Below are 13,745 nucleotides of genomic sequence, written 5' to 3'. Positions count from 1 at the left end.
CCAGCAGTGATGGCATGTCCCCAACAGGTCTCTCAGGAGTGCTTGCTTCACCGGAAGAAGAGGATGGGCATCGACCTAGTCCGTGACGACGTGGAGAAACAGCTCTACACAGTAAGTCTGGCAATGCAGGTCACGTATTAAAGTTATTTGTACCTAAACTATCCTAAACAGGTTTTTCAGCCCTGTTCCCTCATGGGCTCCTTAGTGCTGGTGAGGTGCTAAACTTTCCAAACCCCCACACAGCAGCATGCCCACGTGGTGTGGGTAAGACTTGCCCTTACAGAGAAAGGAATAGCTGAAAACCAGCTGTGGGTTTGTGTAGCATATCAGGGTCCTCTGTCCCTCTTCAAGGTGTTTGTGAGACTGTCCTGCCTTTCAGAGCCCTGCCAGAACAGGGTCTACATCTATCTGTGTCACAGACATACAATAGATATATCCCTATATCACATACATATATCTATATATATATATTACACACATATGCACACACAGATATGGAGAAGGCAGTGTGTGCCCGACAGCTTGTCTGGTTTTTCCAATTATATTAGTTGGTCTAATAAAAGATATTACATCTACCCCCAGCTTTGCTTTACGCAGAGCAGCGTGGCCGCAGTAGCACTGCCGCTATGTGTACTTGGGCAATGTATTTTACAGAAATCATAAAATCGTGTGCTCCTGCCTGCCTTTATACAGTCTGCTTTAAATTATGAATAAAAAGCAAACACGATGCGAGTTGGCACAGAAGATGGGATCCTAACGCAGGGTACAGCAAAATACAATCACTGCAAAGGCATCGCAAAACTGGGAAGGAGATTGCAGCCCCTGGGACTGTGAAGCCACTGCTCTGTTAGAAGAATTTTTCTTATGAGTCAGGCCGTAAAAAATTAAAAGATTAGTTTAAAGGTCATGAGATTTTAGGAAAATAATCAGAGCTGGTATCTCCATAATGGCATTTTGGATTTTACGTGTTTGGGACACATTTAGGCCATGCTTTTCAGCTGGCTCCTGCAGAGCAAGAGCGCTTAAAAATTACTGGTTTTGGAGCACTAATCACCTGCCTCCAGTAGCTGGAGCTTCACAAATGCCACAGATTAGTGCTGAAGTCAAGTGAGCTGAGAGCAACACATGCCTTCCTCCAGTGGAGCTGAATGTTTCTTAGAAATGTCTGGGGATTTACACCAAAGTAGAGTCCATCTCCTCTTGTCCCATATGGATGGGATTTCTCCTGGGGAGGGAAACATTTGGGATCAAAAAGGGCTGATGCTGATTGGGGATGGGGATGTGTAGTGCTGCTGGCCCAGGGAACCACTACGCCTGTTCATATCAGGTCAGGATCTGTCCCTGTCTCCCCATGCTGGAGCTACCCAGCACTTGACACTGCTGTCAGGATGAAAAAACCCTTGGCAACTCACCCTGAAAGCGAATTCAGAGGCCGTGGCTGTGGCCACAGCACGCTCCTGTCCCCTCCCGGTCACTGTGCAGGGGGTCAGCTGCATGAGTGCACTGGGGCTGGGGGGCTCTTTCTCCATGCCCTGCCTGTTTGCTCTGGGCAGAAAGACAAGTAGGAAAGTTCTTGCTGTGTGCAGGGTTGGAGAGGCCGGACGGGATGAGTGTGACCAGGATAACTGAGCATGGACACTGACGGGGTTGTGCTTTGCCTTTGCCCAGGAAGTCGACGTCATCAGATCCTGCCAGAAGAGGATGCAGCAGTACCTGGATAAGGCGAAAGACCAGCTTGTGTAAGGAGGAGCTCCTTATCTCCCGCTGCAGGGCCGATGCGTGTTCCCAGTTGTAATGTGACCCCCAGCAGACCCCCACCTCTCCCCACACCCCGCAGGGGTAAAACCTGGGCAGGCTCCATGGGAAGCGGGCTCTGATGCTTGTGGGAGTACGGAGCTGCCCAGGTGGGAGCTCTGGGGATGCGGGATGGGGAGGAAACCGTTCCACCCATGCACCCCACTGATGGCTGTCGTTTGGGTGTTGAAGGTCCAACAGGGTGGCCCAGCACGAGCTGGAGAAGGACCTGGCCAACAAGCAGGCGGCCCACCGCATCGACAGCAAGTGCTACCACCTGAGGAACACCTCCGATGGCATCAGCTACTACCGAGGCGTGGAGCGGGTTGATGCCACGTGAGTGCACACGAGTGCCGAGCTGTCTCCCAGCTAGATGCCCAACACCCAGGGGGTGAAAGCGAGTCCCACCTAATTAAACATTATATCAGTGTTCTGAGATCAGCCTGAAAATGAATTCAGTCCAGCACCTCTGCACAGCTCATTAAGTTTATGCATATTTTCAAAGATGTGTCAGTGCTTGCCTGAGTGCTCTTCATTGACGTAAAGTCTAGGGGGTTCACCCCTGCATGGAGAGGGCCTGTCAGGGAGCCAAAATGACACAGAAGATAAAGAAATAGAGAGAGTGATCCTGGAATAGAGTTCAGCTGCTTTTGGGTGCCAGGAATTCGGCTTTGGCTCTGCAGTAAATGAATGGTGACCTAAACCAGCACCCGCAGAGATATGCCCCAGGTGGCAAAGGGCTGAGGGAATAAATCTGCTGCTCACACAGATGCATGCAGTTGATGGAGGGGCATAGATTGATTCAATTTTTCTAATGTTCGAATAATTATTCACAGTAGAGCTCAGACATATTTAGACCGGCAAATGAATTGCAAAGGATTGACGCTAAAATTCAGAGTGGGGTAAAATGTGCCGAGGATCAGCATGTTTTAAATGGAGCTTATGTGGTATTTAAGTCTTTTGTTGACCTTGTTCTGGACTAATGCACAGGCGTGAACTTCATCCTGAATGCACAGACAGGGAATAGAATATTATCTAATGTTTGTTCACTTTAGTATGAAACTGAGATAAGTTATGAGCAAAATGAATTGACTGCGATCTGCATGTTGTTGTGAAGCTGGGAATCACTTGGCACTTAAATGCCTTGAACGTGTAAATATGAGGTCTGATTAAAATCTCTGTTTTTCTGGGGGAATCTTTTGTTTGTCTGAGCTTTCATAAGTATCACAGTTGTCTTCACGGACATGTCATCATTTGGTAAGTAGTGTTGAACAAATGGTATCCATATGTTTCACTTTCCTGTGGTCAAATTAACAGCATAGATTTAATCTACATTTAATCCACGCTGCTCCCTGGCAGGGTCCATGCCTGCCCACGGCCAGCTTCAGCAGCACGGGCTTACCAGGGGACTCTTCTTAATGGTTGGACTGGATGATCTTCAAGGTCTTTTCCAACCTAGACAATTCTGTGATTCTGTGATTCTTTCCCCCACCCCAGGATCTCGGTGCCGGAGTCATGGGCCAAGTTCACAGACAACAACATCCTCTGCTCCCAGGGAGAACGGGAGGCCTCCACCAAGCTGCGGGACAACATTGAAAACCTGCTGGTGGTGACGGCCAATGAGATGCGTTACCAGTTCAATGCGGTGAACGTCGCCTTCACCAACCGCATCGCCGAGACAGCCGATGCCAAGAGCAAGATTCAGGCCCACCTGGTCAAGGTAGCCTGAACCCCTCCCTTTTGTTGTGACACCGTCACCTAGTGACACCACCCTCCACATAGACCCGGCCCAAGAAGAGGAACAGTCACCACAAGAAGCGGGTTGTAGTATAGTATCATTTGCTGTTTGGAACTCTAGGTATTGGGGACTTTCTTCTTGGAGCAGGATGAGTTGGCACTGTAACTTCATCTCATGGGATGCTCTATTTTGCTCATGCATCCTAGCTGACAGCGTGGCAACACAGGGATTTCCGGCAGAAAATGCCAACACTGGTTGCATCTCCTGGTAGTTACTTCAGAAGCTCTGGCTGCCCTGCAGAAAGTCTTTGCTGAGCCTCTGCTGGGGTCCTGCTGGGGGGTTTTCAGGCTCGCTCCTCCTCCAAGGACATGCTTTCAGTCTGAGCACTCTGCTTGTGGCGTGGTTATCTGTGTGTTTCCTGCATTGCTCTGCCAAGCAGAGGAAGTGGAGACCAGTCATGGGCACCTGGCTTCAACCGGTGGGTCTCATGGAAAGCTTCCTGAAAAGTGCTCGACACAGTATTGATTAACTGAGCAGAGACTGAGCTTGCAGCACGGCGGGCTGATGCCACGTCCTTAAATGAAGATCCATTAAAGACATTCCCTCTGTTAGTTGTTATTGATGTATGATCAGTTCCTGCAAGCAGTAATTTTGGGAAGCTGGTAATTCAATAGATCCATCACTGCTCTAAAACCTCCTCTGATGTGACAGCAACAGCAAAGAGAGGCTTTTCCCTGAAGAGAAATCTCTGCTGGATCTGTGCCTCGATATGTGGCAGAGTGACAGTGGTCTGAGCCCAGGGTCTGCTTAGTGAACTTGTTTTTTTCTGCAGTTGAATAGGAGAAAAGGGAAACGATGTGGTCGCTTGAGAACATGTTTTTTAATTTATGCATGTGTTTCTTTTTCACACCAGACGCTGCAGGAAATCTTCCAGATCGAGATGAACATAGAAGCCATCCAAAAAGCCATTAGGGACATAGGGCCTCTGTTAAAAGTGGCTCAGACCCGGCTGGATGAGCGCACACAGAGACCAAACATGGAGCTGTGCCAGGACACTGCCCACCTCTGGTAAGGCAGGAGCGCAGGGCTGAGGAGGCACTAGTGGTAGCACTCAGGAGCATCACTGGATGGAAAAATTAATCTTGGGTTTTTTTTCTAAATACTCCTTCCATAAGTGCACTGATATAATCAAAAGCAAAGAGCAGGTATCCCAGCCTCTGGGTGCTGGGAGAGCTCTGCACCCACGAAGGAGGTTGTACACCATGGCTGGGTGCAGCCTGATGCCACCCCATGAGGGGCTGGATTCTTCCCACTTGGGTAAACCTCATCTTCTCTCTTGCCTGCTTCCCAGCGGTTGGATGTGCTCAGTTTTGAAGGATAAACCCTTTACTCGCTGACAGGCCGTGCTGAGAGTGCTGAGCTCCTTCCTTTTGGGCAACTGCAAGAAAGGGTGCACCTATGGCGCAGCAGTAAGGGCTGTCCTCCCCTCCCCTGGGGACACTGGGAATCCTTTCAAGGACACAGTGAGCTCTTTGGGATTCCATCCCAGGGGGCTGTGGAGGAGCAGCAACCCCTGCGAGGCACCCCAAACCTCACACCTCCTCCTGGGAGCCCTCTGGACGTGACTCCATGTGAAACCTTTTAAAAGCAGTTTAAACCCAGCCCCAGAGCCTGTTCAGCATCTCGCATGCCTTTTTTTTTTTCCATCTTCCACTTGTTTCACATTCACTTTTAGCCTCTCCCAGCTGTCCTGTTTTGCTGTGTGTGCATCCATGGGTGTGGAGAGGGCCCCTGCACAGGGAAATCCAGGAGGGTGAACCCACAAACCCGCAAAACCAAACAGGAACAGGAAACCACAGCGGCTCATTCTTCTTCTCGGTGGTATGGGCTGCTCTGGGAGACGTGGTGGTGCTTTGCCAAAGCCTCAGAGCAAACTTAACCATGCCTTCTGCTGAGGTCCGGAGGAGCTCTGCCCTCGGCTTTCCCCTGCATCTGCCAGAAATGTGGGGGTCCGAGTCAGTCTGAACACTTTGAAGGGGGAAATCCTGTGCCCAAGGGGCCTGTCAGCAACACTGTCCTAGACACCACCCCCATGGTGGGAATGTTCATGGGTGTTTCTTGCTGTTTTCCAGCCTTGTTAACGAGGTCTATGAAATCGATGAGACAATCCAGAGCCTTCAGCAACGGCTGAGAGACGCCGAGGACGCGCTGCAGGTGCTGTTTCGTGCCAAGTCGGATTTGGAGCATGACCTGGTCATCAAAGCCAACTCGCTCTTCATCGACCAGGAGAAGTGCATGGGGATGCGCAAGACCTTTCCCAGAACTGTGCGGCTGCTGGGTTACGTTTAAGCTGGGCTCAGCTGAACTCACAGTATCTGTTGTGGGTGGTATTCCCAGTGTTGCTAGGATGCATTCCCAGTTTTGCTTTGAAAATACACGATTAGATCTTAACTTCCTGATGAAAGCCCTGAGTAGAAATTAAATGATCACTTTGTGTGTTACTTGGTCTACCAGGATTTTTTTTTTTTCCCTTTGGTTTTTCTCTTTCCACTGCTCTTTCACAGTGTGCTAGAAAGTAGGTGAAAATATCCCGTGTGCGACTAAGAGTAAATCCACCCACGGGGATTCATTCCTACCCTTTCAGTCTGTAATTTTAGGAGAAAAACTGTCGTGTCTTCCTCCTTTGGAGTCTGTCTGATGTGGAAAAAGCACAAGGGGAAGTAAAGCTCGTTGTCAGAGTAATTAGCTGTTGACATCCATAATGTATTTTTAATGGTGCAGCAGAAGAAACACAAACTATCCCGTAAAGCGTTGCAGCACGTTCTGTTCCTAAATAGAAAAACTTGCATTTTAATCTGATTTCTAATGATAATTTTCTTGCTTTTGAAAAATTTTAAATGTCATCTAAAATGTCAGCGCTGGGGTCTTAAAATGAGGAAGTACATTCGACTAGCTAATTGAAGAAAATGCTGTGGTTTTAATTTTGGTGAGTATGAATTGGTTCCTGATTTAACCTCTTGCATGTAGTTTGTTGGTGGAAGCACCAAAGCACTTTGAAGATAAACAAATAAATCAGTCCTTAAGTGAGCCACCCTGCCTGGGTGGTGCCTGCTCTCTTGCTGTAAATCAGACCTATTTTACCAAGTATTTGAATTTTCAGAGGGAGAAGTCTTTAATCAATCTGAGGTTCAGTGTGAAAGGCACTTTGCAAATTGTCTCCTTAGACTCAGGTGTCGCTTAGACACTCTTGAATCCTTTAACCTAAGCAGAGTTGAGCTCAGCATAAAGCCTGTAGGCCCCAAGAATCCCAAAGGAGCAGAAGCTCAAGTCTCTTCTCCCTCAGGAATCCAGGGCCCGGACCTCCTGGCCCAGTGTGGGGGCTCTGGGGAGCCGAGAGCATCTTTTCTTGTCTCACATCCCCAGATGACTCCATCTCACAGCACAGCTCCAGACAGACCTGCCTGCCCTCCCCGCTCTCCCAGGGGCAGCCCCCGAGAGCTGTAACCTGCACCGAGGTCCTGCCCCGGCCTCAGCATCTTGGCAGGATCCCTCTTTGCAGCAGCAGCCCTAAACAGGAAGCAATTGTCTTTTTAACCTTTTTTTTTTTTTTTTTTTTCACTAGCACTTTTGTCTCATGGAGACTAAAAATAGGTTTCCTCTACTTTATGTGTATCTTGGAGCCAGAGTCTGTTGGAGACAGCAGCCACCCTTTCTAAAGAGAAGATACAACCATAAGCACGAAAAGGAAAATAAAAACTGTCCAACTCGTTGCACCTTCCCTTTCTCCACTCATCTCCCTCCCCCCATGGCATGCTGAACTCGCAGGGACTCCCAGTTTCTGTTAGCATCCTCGCTAGCCTTCGTGCTGCTTTGTGCTGTTCCTCTCCCCGTGTTCCTTTACTGAAGGCCTTCACAAACCCTGGTGATTTTGGCTGCTGTGCTGTTTGGAAGCCCTGCTCCAGATGGCTGGTTTTCAGGCAGAGCTGCCTGTTTCCTTTTTTGAGAAATGGGCCCTGTGAATTTGTCCCTGGCTGAGCGCTGGGAAGTGGAGGCACCCACAGTTGCCTTCTGAAAGGCTCATGCTTTTAAGTAACTTGAGTGAAGTCCTGGCATCAGTGACAGTTTCATATTCATTTCACTTCCACCTTCATTTTTGAGTCACATAAAAAAAAATCTCAGCTCCATTTTACTAGGAGGGCACACCAATAACAGTCAGCACCCAAAGTCTCCTATTTTCTCCAATTTTGCTTTCAGAGCACCCCAAACACTCATTTTTCCCACTTGCTCAACTCCTTCAAGGCTTTCTCCTGATTGACAGCGTTTATGTGGTGTCACAATTATCCGACTCTAAATTTTATCCTGCTGTTCACCCTCTCGATGCTTCTTTACGCAGTATTGGCAATGCATTGCTTTCCTCCATTTGAGCCATGACCAGAGGAATTTCAGTTGCAGCTTCTCTGATTTCTTTCACAAACACTTTCCGCTTTCCTGCAGCAGATTTCCCAGACATTAGAGAATTCCCAGGTCCCTGTGGGGTTTCATTCTCTCCACGCCAGCTTTCCATAAGTCGACAATATTGATGTTGCTTCTTTTGGTAGCTGACACTCTGAAATCCCCCCAAGCACTTCGATTGTCTAATCCTATGGGTGCTTCACATAGGATTTTTTTTTTCCCCCTCACAGTGTGTCCTATGCACATGCCATGACGGGAGCCAGCCTGGCCACAAAACTCCTGTAGAATGGGTCTCTAGGGAAAGGGTTTTGGGTGAAATTCCAATAGACACGTGGCTTGTGGCAGAGTCTCCTGCGCAGGGATGGATTTGCCTCCTGTGACTGAGCTGCTGGTGAATAAAGCTGCTCAGGTCAGTCACTGCAGGGCTGTTTGTGGGGTTGCAGCCGAGCAGCCTCTATCTTTGTTGTAAACCAGGTGCATTAAACAACTGTCCTGCCTTCCTGCTTCTGATGTGCGAGATGCCTTTGCTGTCAGACCATTAAATGATTTGGTTTCATAGATCACTTCTAAATAGTCTCCCCATCTGCCTCGGCTGCCTTTCTGCACTGATGCGATGTTTCCTTTCTTTAAATGCCTTCAGTCTGAAGAACAACGTGCCTACTTTTACTGCTGTTTATTGCTGGTTTATTGCTGGCTTTATCAGCCAAGTTGCTGAGAAAGTTAGTCTGTGGAAATTCCTTTGCATCCCACAACCATATTCCCACCCTGCTGCATCATTCCAATAAACCCTGCAGAGATGGGTTTGTAAACTATTTGTTTACTGACTGGAGGAAAGATAATAAATTAAAAAAAAACAGGACAGGATTGCTTCATGCAAACTAAGCTTCATGTCAATCCAGGATCCAGCTGAACAGTCAAGGCCAGTCTATCATGAAGCTATTCACAAAGGAGGCTTGGGTGGTTTTGTTGTCTAAGAAAAGAAAAATCATTGAATGTCCTGGAGGAGCCTGACATGAATTTGGGTGAAATGAAAGCTTGCCAGAAAACACGTTAACAGTATATTGCATAAGTAATGCAGATTATGATGCTTGAGGGAGAGAGAATTCCCAAAACAGCATCAGCAGTCAGAAAAAACACCCAAACTCATTGCTATTATAAAAAACAAAAAGAAAGGGAGAAAACTTTGGCAAAATGCTAAGGAAAATTTGGGCAGTGTAGGATCATAGAAATGGCGGTGCTGGCTCAGACCAAAGTCCTGCAAGCCCCAGATTCAGCCTCTGACAGAGCCAGCGGGAGATGCTTAGATAAAAGCACCAGAACAAGGCAAGCACTCTGTGATACTTTCCCAGTCTACTTTCCCAGCTTCCAGCAATTAGTATCTCAAGGACTTCCTGAGCTGACAGGGCTGTCCTTGAATTTAATATCCCCCCATGGATTTGTTTCACATGGTCTTGTTCCAGTTGTTCTTCAAGCCCGTGCAGGCTTGCAGCATCCACTGTGTCCCTCAGCAGAGAGCTGCAGGGGACGGAGCATCATCACCCGCAGAGCACCAGTGGCCACTCTTGGGACCCTGGAGGAGACTGAAAAAGGGGCCAGACCTGGGACTGCTGGAAGCCAGAAGTGTAAAACGATACCTTGGGCATAAGGGTGGCTCAAAGCTCTTTTAGGTCTGAATCCTCTGTAGGTTGAACACAGGAGCTCACAGCAGGTTGGCTCCTTTTATATACTGTCAGCGTGCAGGAGACAAGCACGAATCACAATTTCTGAAAGTATCTGACACTGAGTTGTGTCCCAGCTGGGAAGCTCAGTTGGGTTTTTTTGTTTTTTGGAGTCAGTGGGTAAATTTTGGTTTCATTGAAGCCAGTGGGATTTTTTCCAGTGATTTCAGCCTGACTCTATCAGTGATGACAACTGGTTTGGAGCTGAAAATAAAAAGTTGGATGAAGTTGGTTTTGGGGCATGAATGCAGACAGGACTAAAATATTTTACAAATTCTTCTTGGTTTGGTGGAAAACAAATGTCAGGAAAAGTAAGTAAATGTCTCCAAGATGTATTAGGCCTCTTGTTTTAGAAGGTTGCTGGATTTAAATATCTCCCTTTTTTTTTCTGCCTGAAATGGCTTTTCAGATAGCCGTTCCACCAGTTTTATCTGAAAAGCTAAAAAACATTCTTTCTCAGTGCATTTTGAGCCAACCAGCATTTTACGCTGGAGAAAAGGCCCATTCCTTTTGCAGCCCTGCCGTGGAGTAGCCGCGTGGCTCAGTAACTCGCAGCACCCCCCTTCCTGGGGCACGGCACCCACCTCCTGCCCAGCGCCTGGCTGAGACCCAGCCGCGCTCAGTGCACATCCCTCTGTGTGCTGGGAAAGAGCAAGGTCCTGGCAGCCCTCTGAGCCCTGCTGCCAGCTGGGGAGGTGCTCTCAAGGTGGAGAGCCTTCCCCCAGCCCTTCAGCTGCAAATACTTATGTAGTTCTCTCTGTGTATGGGTATTTGTATATATATATATGCATGTACGTTGTCTGGGGGAGCACTCTACGTTCTTCATAAAATGCAAATCAAACCATATATCTCTCTCCTTCTTTCCCTAGTTGTAGGATTGTTTGAAACCAGGATTTTTTCCCCCGTTGCTCTGTTTCCAGCCCCACACGAGCTGTGGGCTCTCTGATGGCTGTGCAGATTTCTGCCCCTTTCGCTTTGCACTTCACGTCTTCTGTGGCCAGTAGGAGGGTAGGGAACAGGAGGTGAGTGCCTAAAATTGTGATGGCAGAGCAAAATCTTGGGGTTAAACAAGTTCATCCACAAGAAGATATACAGAGAAAATCTTGTGGTTTTGTGTCGTTTGAAAATGCTTGTTTTAAGAGTGGTTTCACTCACCTGGCCTGGGGAAGGGGGTGCTGTACGTGTGTGCTGGACCGATGGCGGCAGTGCCCATGATGTGCTGGTTCAGGTGGTGCCACAGACACAGTTAAATGAGGCTTCTCAGGAAAGTCCCCAAAGTCTGTCACTGCCTTGTCAGACTAGCATCTGAGCCCCTTAAAGTGATATAAAAACCATTTTCCCTCCTGAATTCTCATTACTTTATTCTAGAAATTCAAGCTGAAGCATCGTAAGAGTTTTAAGCGATCCATGGAATAGATTCAGAGTGAGAAATCCACATTTTTTTACCCAGTGTTTATACAACCCGTCAATCTTACAGTATTCCCAGCACAGACTGTGGCGAATCTTGTTTGTACACAAAACATTTTTCAAATTTATTGTGGCGCCTGCTTTTATTTAGGCGGTGACGACCACCGCTAGCCACACTCGTGTGGAGACTGAGCTGGGGCAGCTGGGCAGCTTTTGAGCCCCTTGGTGGGGAGCACTGAGCAGTTCCCTGGCCTGTGCTGGCTCGGGCGGTGATGCCATCTCTCCAGCAAAACCTCAAGGGCTCTGCTGTGAACATCTGCACTTTCTCACCTCCTCTGCTTCTAGCCCGGACAGTCGCCAGCTGGTACCTCCAGCTTTGGCTCCAGCGCTTTCACGTGAACTCACCGTGCTCCCTGGGGCAGCACAGTCCCCCATCACCAGAGTTGCCGTGATAGCACGTGCTCAGCAGATGCTTTTCCAAAGCCCTGCTCTGTTTGGATGATGCACATTTCCAAGAAGAGAAGTGTCAGAGGAGCACAGGAGCGATGTGCTTTTCTCTCTGGGCTTCCTCCACTGTCTGCAACTCTCAGCCAAAATAGGCTTCATTACCTGCAGGCTACTCTTTTCCCTGATTTGAGTTTCAGATATTTCTCCCAGGTTTAAAAAGCTGCTTTTGGCACTGTTTTCAGAACTGGAGCTGAGGTGTTTTTGCCCTCCCACATTCACAGAGGAGCTCAGGTACAGTATGTGACCCCCACACCTCCCGGCTGCCTTTCACCACAGTGCATCTCCCCACTCTGCTTTTGGGGAACAGGTCAGATATAATTTACCCAGAGACACAGCAGCCGAGATCTCACACCTACAAACCCGAACGAGAAGGCTGTCTCTGATGGCAGGTTGGATTGCAGTCCTTGGGGATGAGACCCTTCTCACTCTGTGTTTGCACAGTCCCAAGCGTGGTGGCTCCTTCTGCTCTGAAAGCAGCGCAGGCGCTCAACCCACAGAGGCAAGACAGCCCGAAATAGCCTCATTAGTGAGGAATGTACTGATGGCGGTCCAGATGTTTTAGTCCTCTGGGGCTTGCAGTCACGGATGGCACTGGCTCCTGCGAGGGCAAGCAGCAGCGTCACGGGGCGCAGGGGGGTGGCAGCAGCAGAGGAATGGGGTGTGGGGGGGTGGTGTTTTTCGGAGGGGAGGATAAACTGCATCCTTTGAAACCAGCCTGGGCAAACCTGCATGAGGCAGAGCCGGGGCTGCTGGAGCAGAGTTTGGCTCAGCAGCATCGCAGCGGGGCGTGCGGGCATGTCTGAAACAGGGGCTTGAGCACGGTGTGAGGCTGGGGGCCTCGTTTCAGCCACTGGCCCGTCTCGCCCCCACACCCCCCTAAAGTGCTCTCAACTCCCACTTGCTGGCTAATGTGTGTGACGGGACCACTTATGCGAGTGTGGAGGAGCCAGAGCCCGTGCTGCAGGGAACACGCCTGTGCTTGCCAGGAGGAAGGAGCCAAGCACGCTTCTCTCCCTCTTTTCTCCCAAGATTTACAGTTTCAGTGGCTGGATGCTGAATTCCCTTGTCTCTGCAACAAAGCAGGACTAGTTTGGAGCTGGTGCGTGAAGAGGGCAGAGGTGATGGGGAGGTTGGTGCTAGTGCTCAGGACTCCCAGGAGTGCTCAGGAGGCCTGCAGGGAATATTGGGGGGGTGGGGTGTGAGGTTTATTTCAACAGATTAGCTGTGGTTGAGGAATGAGTGAAGGCTGCTGTACCCGAGCACCACCACCTCTTTCTCCGAGCACCTAAGCGCTTTTGGAAAACCTCACTCTCCGTTTAGCAAAAAGTTGCTCAGTTCCACAGAATTTGGCTTTCAAGTGCTAAAAAACTCCCGCCCAAGCACCAGAATCCCATTGCCATCGCAGGAGCAAATTGCAAAGGTGTCACTTCCCTGGACGCAGCCGCGCTGTGTAAGTCAGAGGCGACATCCCCCTCGGCTTCGGCACAGCCGCTCCTTCCCCAGATCCTGCCCCACGGGTTGGGTGGTCCGGGGCTCCACAAACTGCCTCCGCCGCGGCTCTGTCCTCCCGTGTAACCTGCCTGCTGGCCGTGTCCCCCTCCCCGTGCCGCCCTGGGAGAGGAGCGCTCCCTGCCAGCCCCCCCCCCGCAGTTACTGATCCGCTCAGCCGCGGGACACGGGCCGGATCCTGCCCAGGGCACCGCCCGCCTTCCGCGGCCGTGGGTGTCACCCGCTCCCCGACACGCACCCACCCACCCACCGAGGAAAGCGGAACGGGGCAGAGCCGCCTCCCGGCGGGGTGTGTGTCCCCCCCGTCACCCCCAACCTCCTCCGCGGGGGCTCCCCACGCCGGGGAATCCTCGCTGGGGTCCCTCGTGGGGAAGCAAGAGAGGGGGGGCAGCCCAGGCCGTGGGGGGGATGTCCCCAAAATCCGCCCCGCTGCCCGGCGGGAGGGGCCGTGCGTGTGCGCGGGGGATGGGGATGGGGATGGGGATGGGGATGGGGATGGGGATGGGGATGGGGATGGGGATGGGGATGGGGACGGCCGTGGGTGACTCCGGGCCGGCGGCTCGGGGGGAGGCGGGCCGGGGCCCGGGCGCTGCCGCATTTATAGGAGGAGCGGCGGGCGC

General features: G+C 50.3%; 1 protein-coding gene across 2 annotated transcripts in view; it reads left to right on the top strand.

The window, feature by feature from the left end:
* The window catches only part of TEKT3 (tektin 3), an 84,491-nt gene extending 77,881 nt beyond the window's left edge, over positions 1 to 6,610 (top strand). For both annotated transcript variants that reach the window (XM_074889022.1, XM_074889023.1), the window contains exons 3-8: positions 28 to 111; positions 1,669 to 1,739; positions 1,987 to 2,130; positions 3,292 to 3,514; positions 4,446 to 4,600; positions 5,665 to 6,610. In XM_074889022.1, the coding sequence (XP_074745123.1) occupies positions 28 to 111; positions 1,669 to 1,739; positions 1,987 to 2,130; positions 3,292 to 3,514; positions 4,446 to 4,600; positions 5,665 to 5,881 (894 nt within the window). In that variant the 3' untranslated portion in view covers positions 5,882 to 6,610. The remainder of the gene's footprint in view (positions 1 to 27; positions 112 to 1,668; positions 1,740 to 1,986; positions 2,131 to 3,291; positions 3,515 to 4,445; positions 4,601 to 5,664) is intronic.
* Positions 6,611 to 13,745: the final 7,135 nt, after the last annotated feature.

This window comes from Strix uralensis, chromosome 19, assembly GCF_047716275.1.
Source record: "Strix uralensis isolate ZFMK-TIS-50842 chromosome 19, bStrUra1, whole genome shotgun sequence".
NCBI classification, from domain to species: Eukaryota; Metazoa; Chordata; class Aves; order Strigiformes; family Strigidae; genus Strix; species Strix uralensis.
This window is presented reverse-complemented; position numbering and strand designations above follow the sequence as displayed.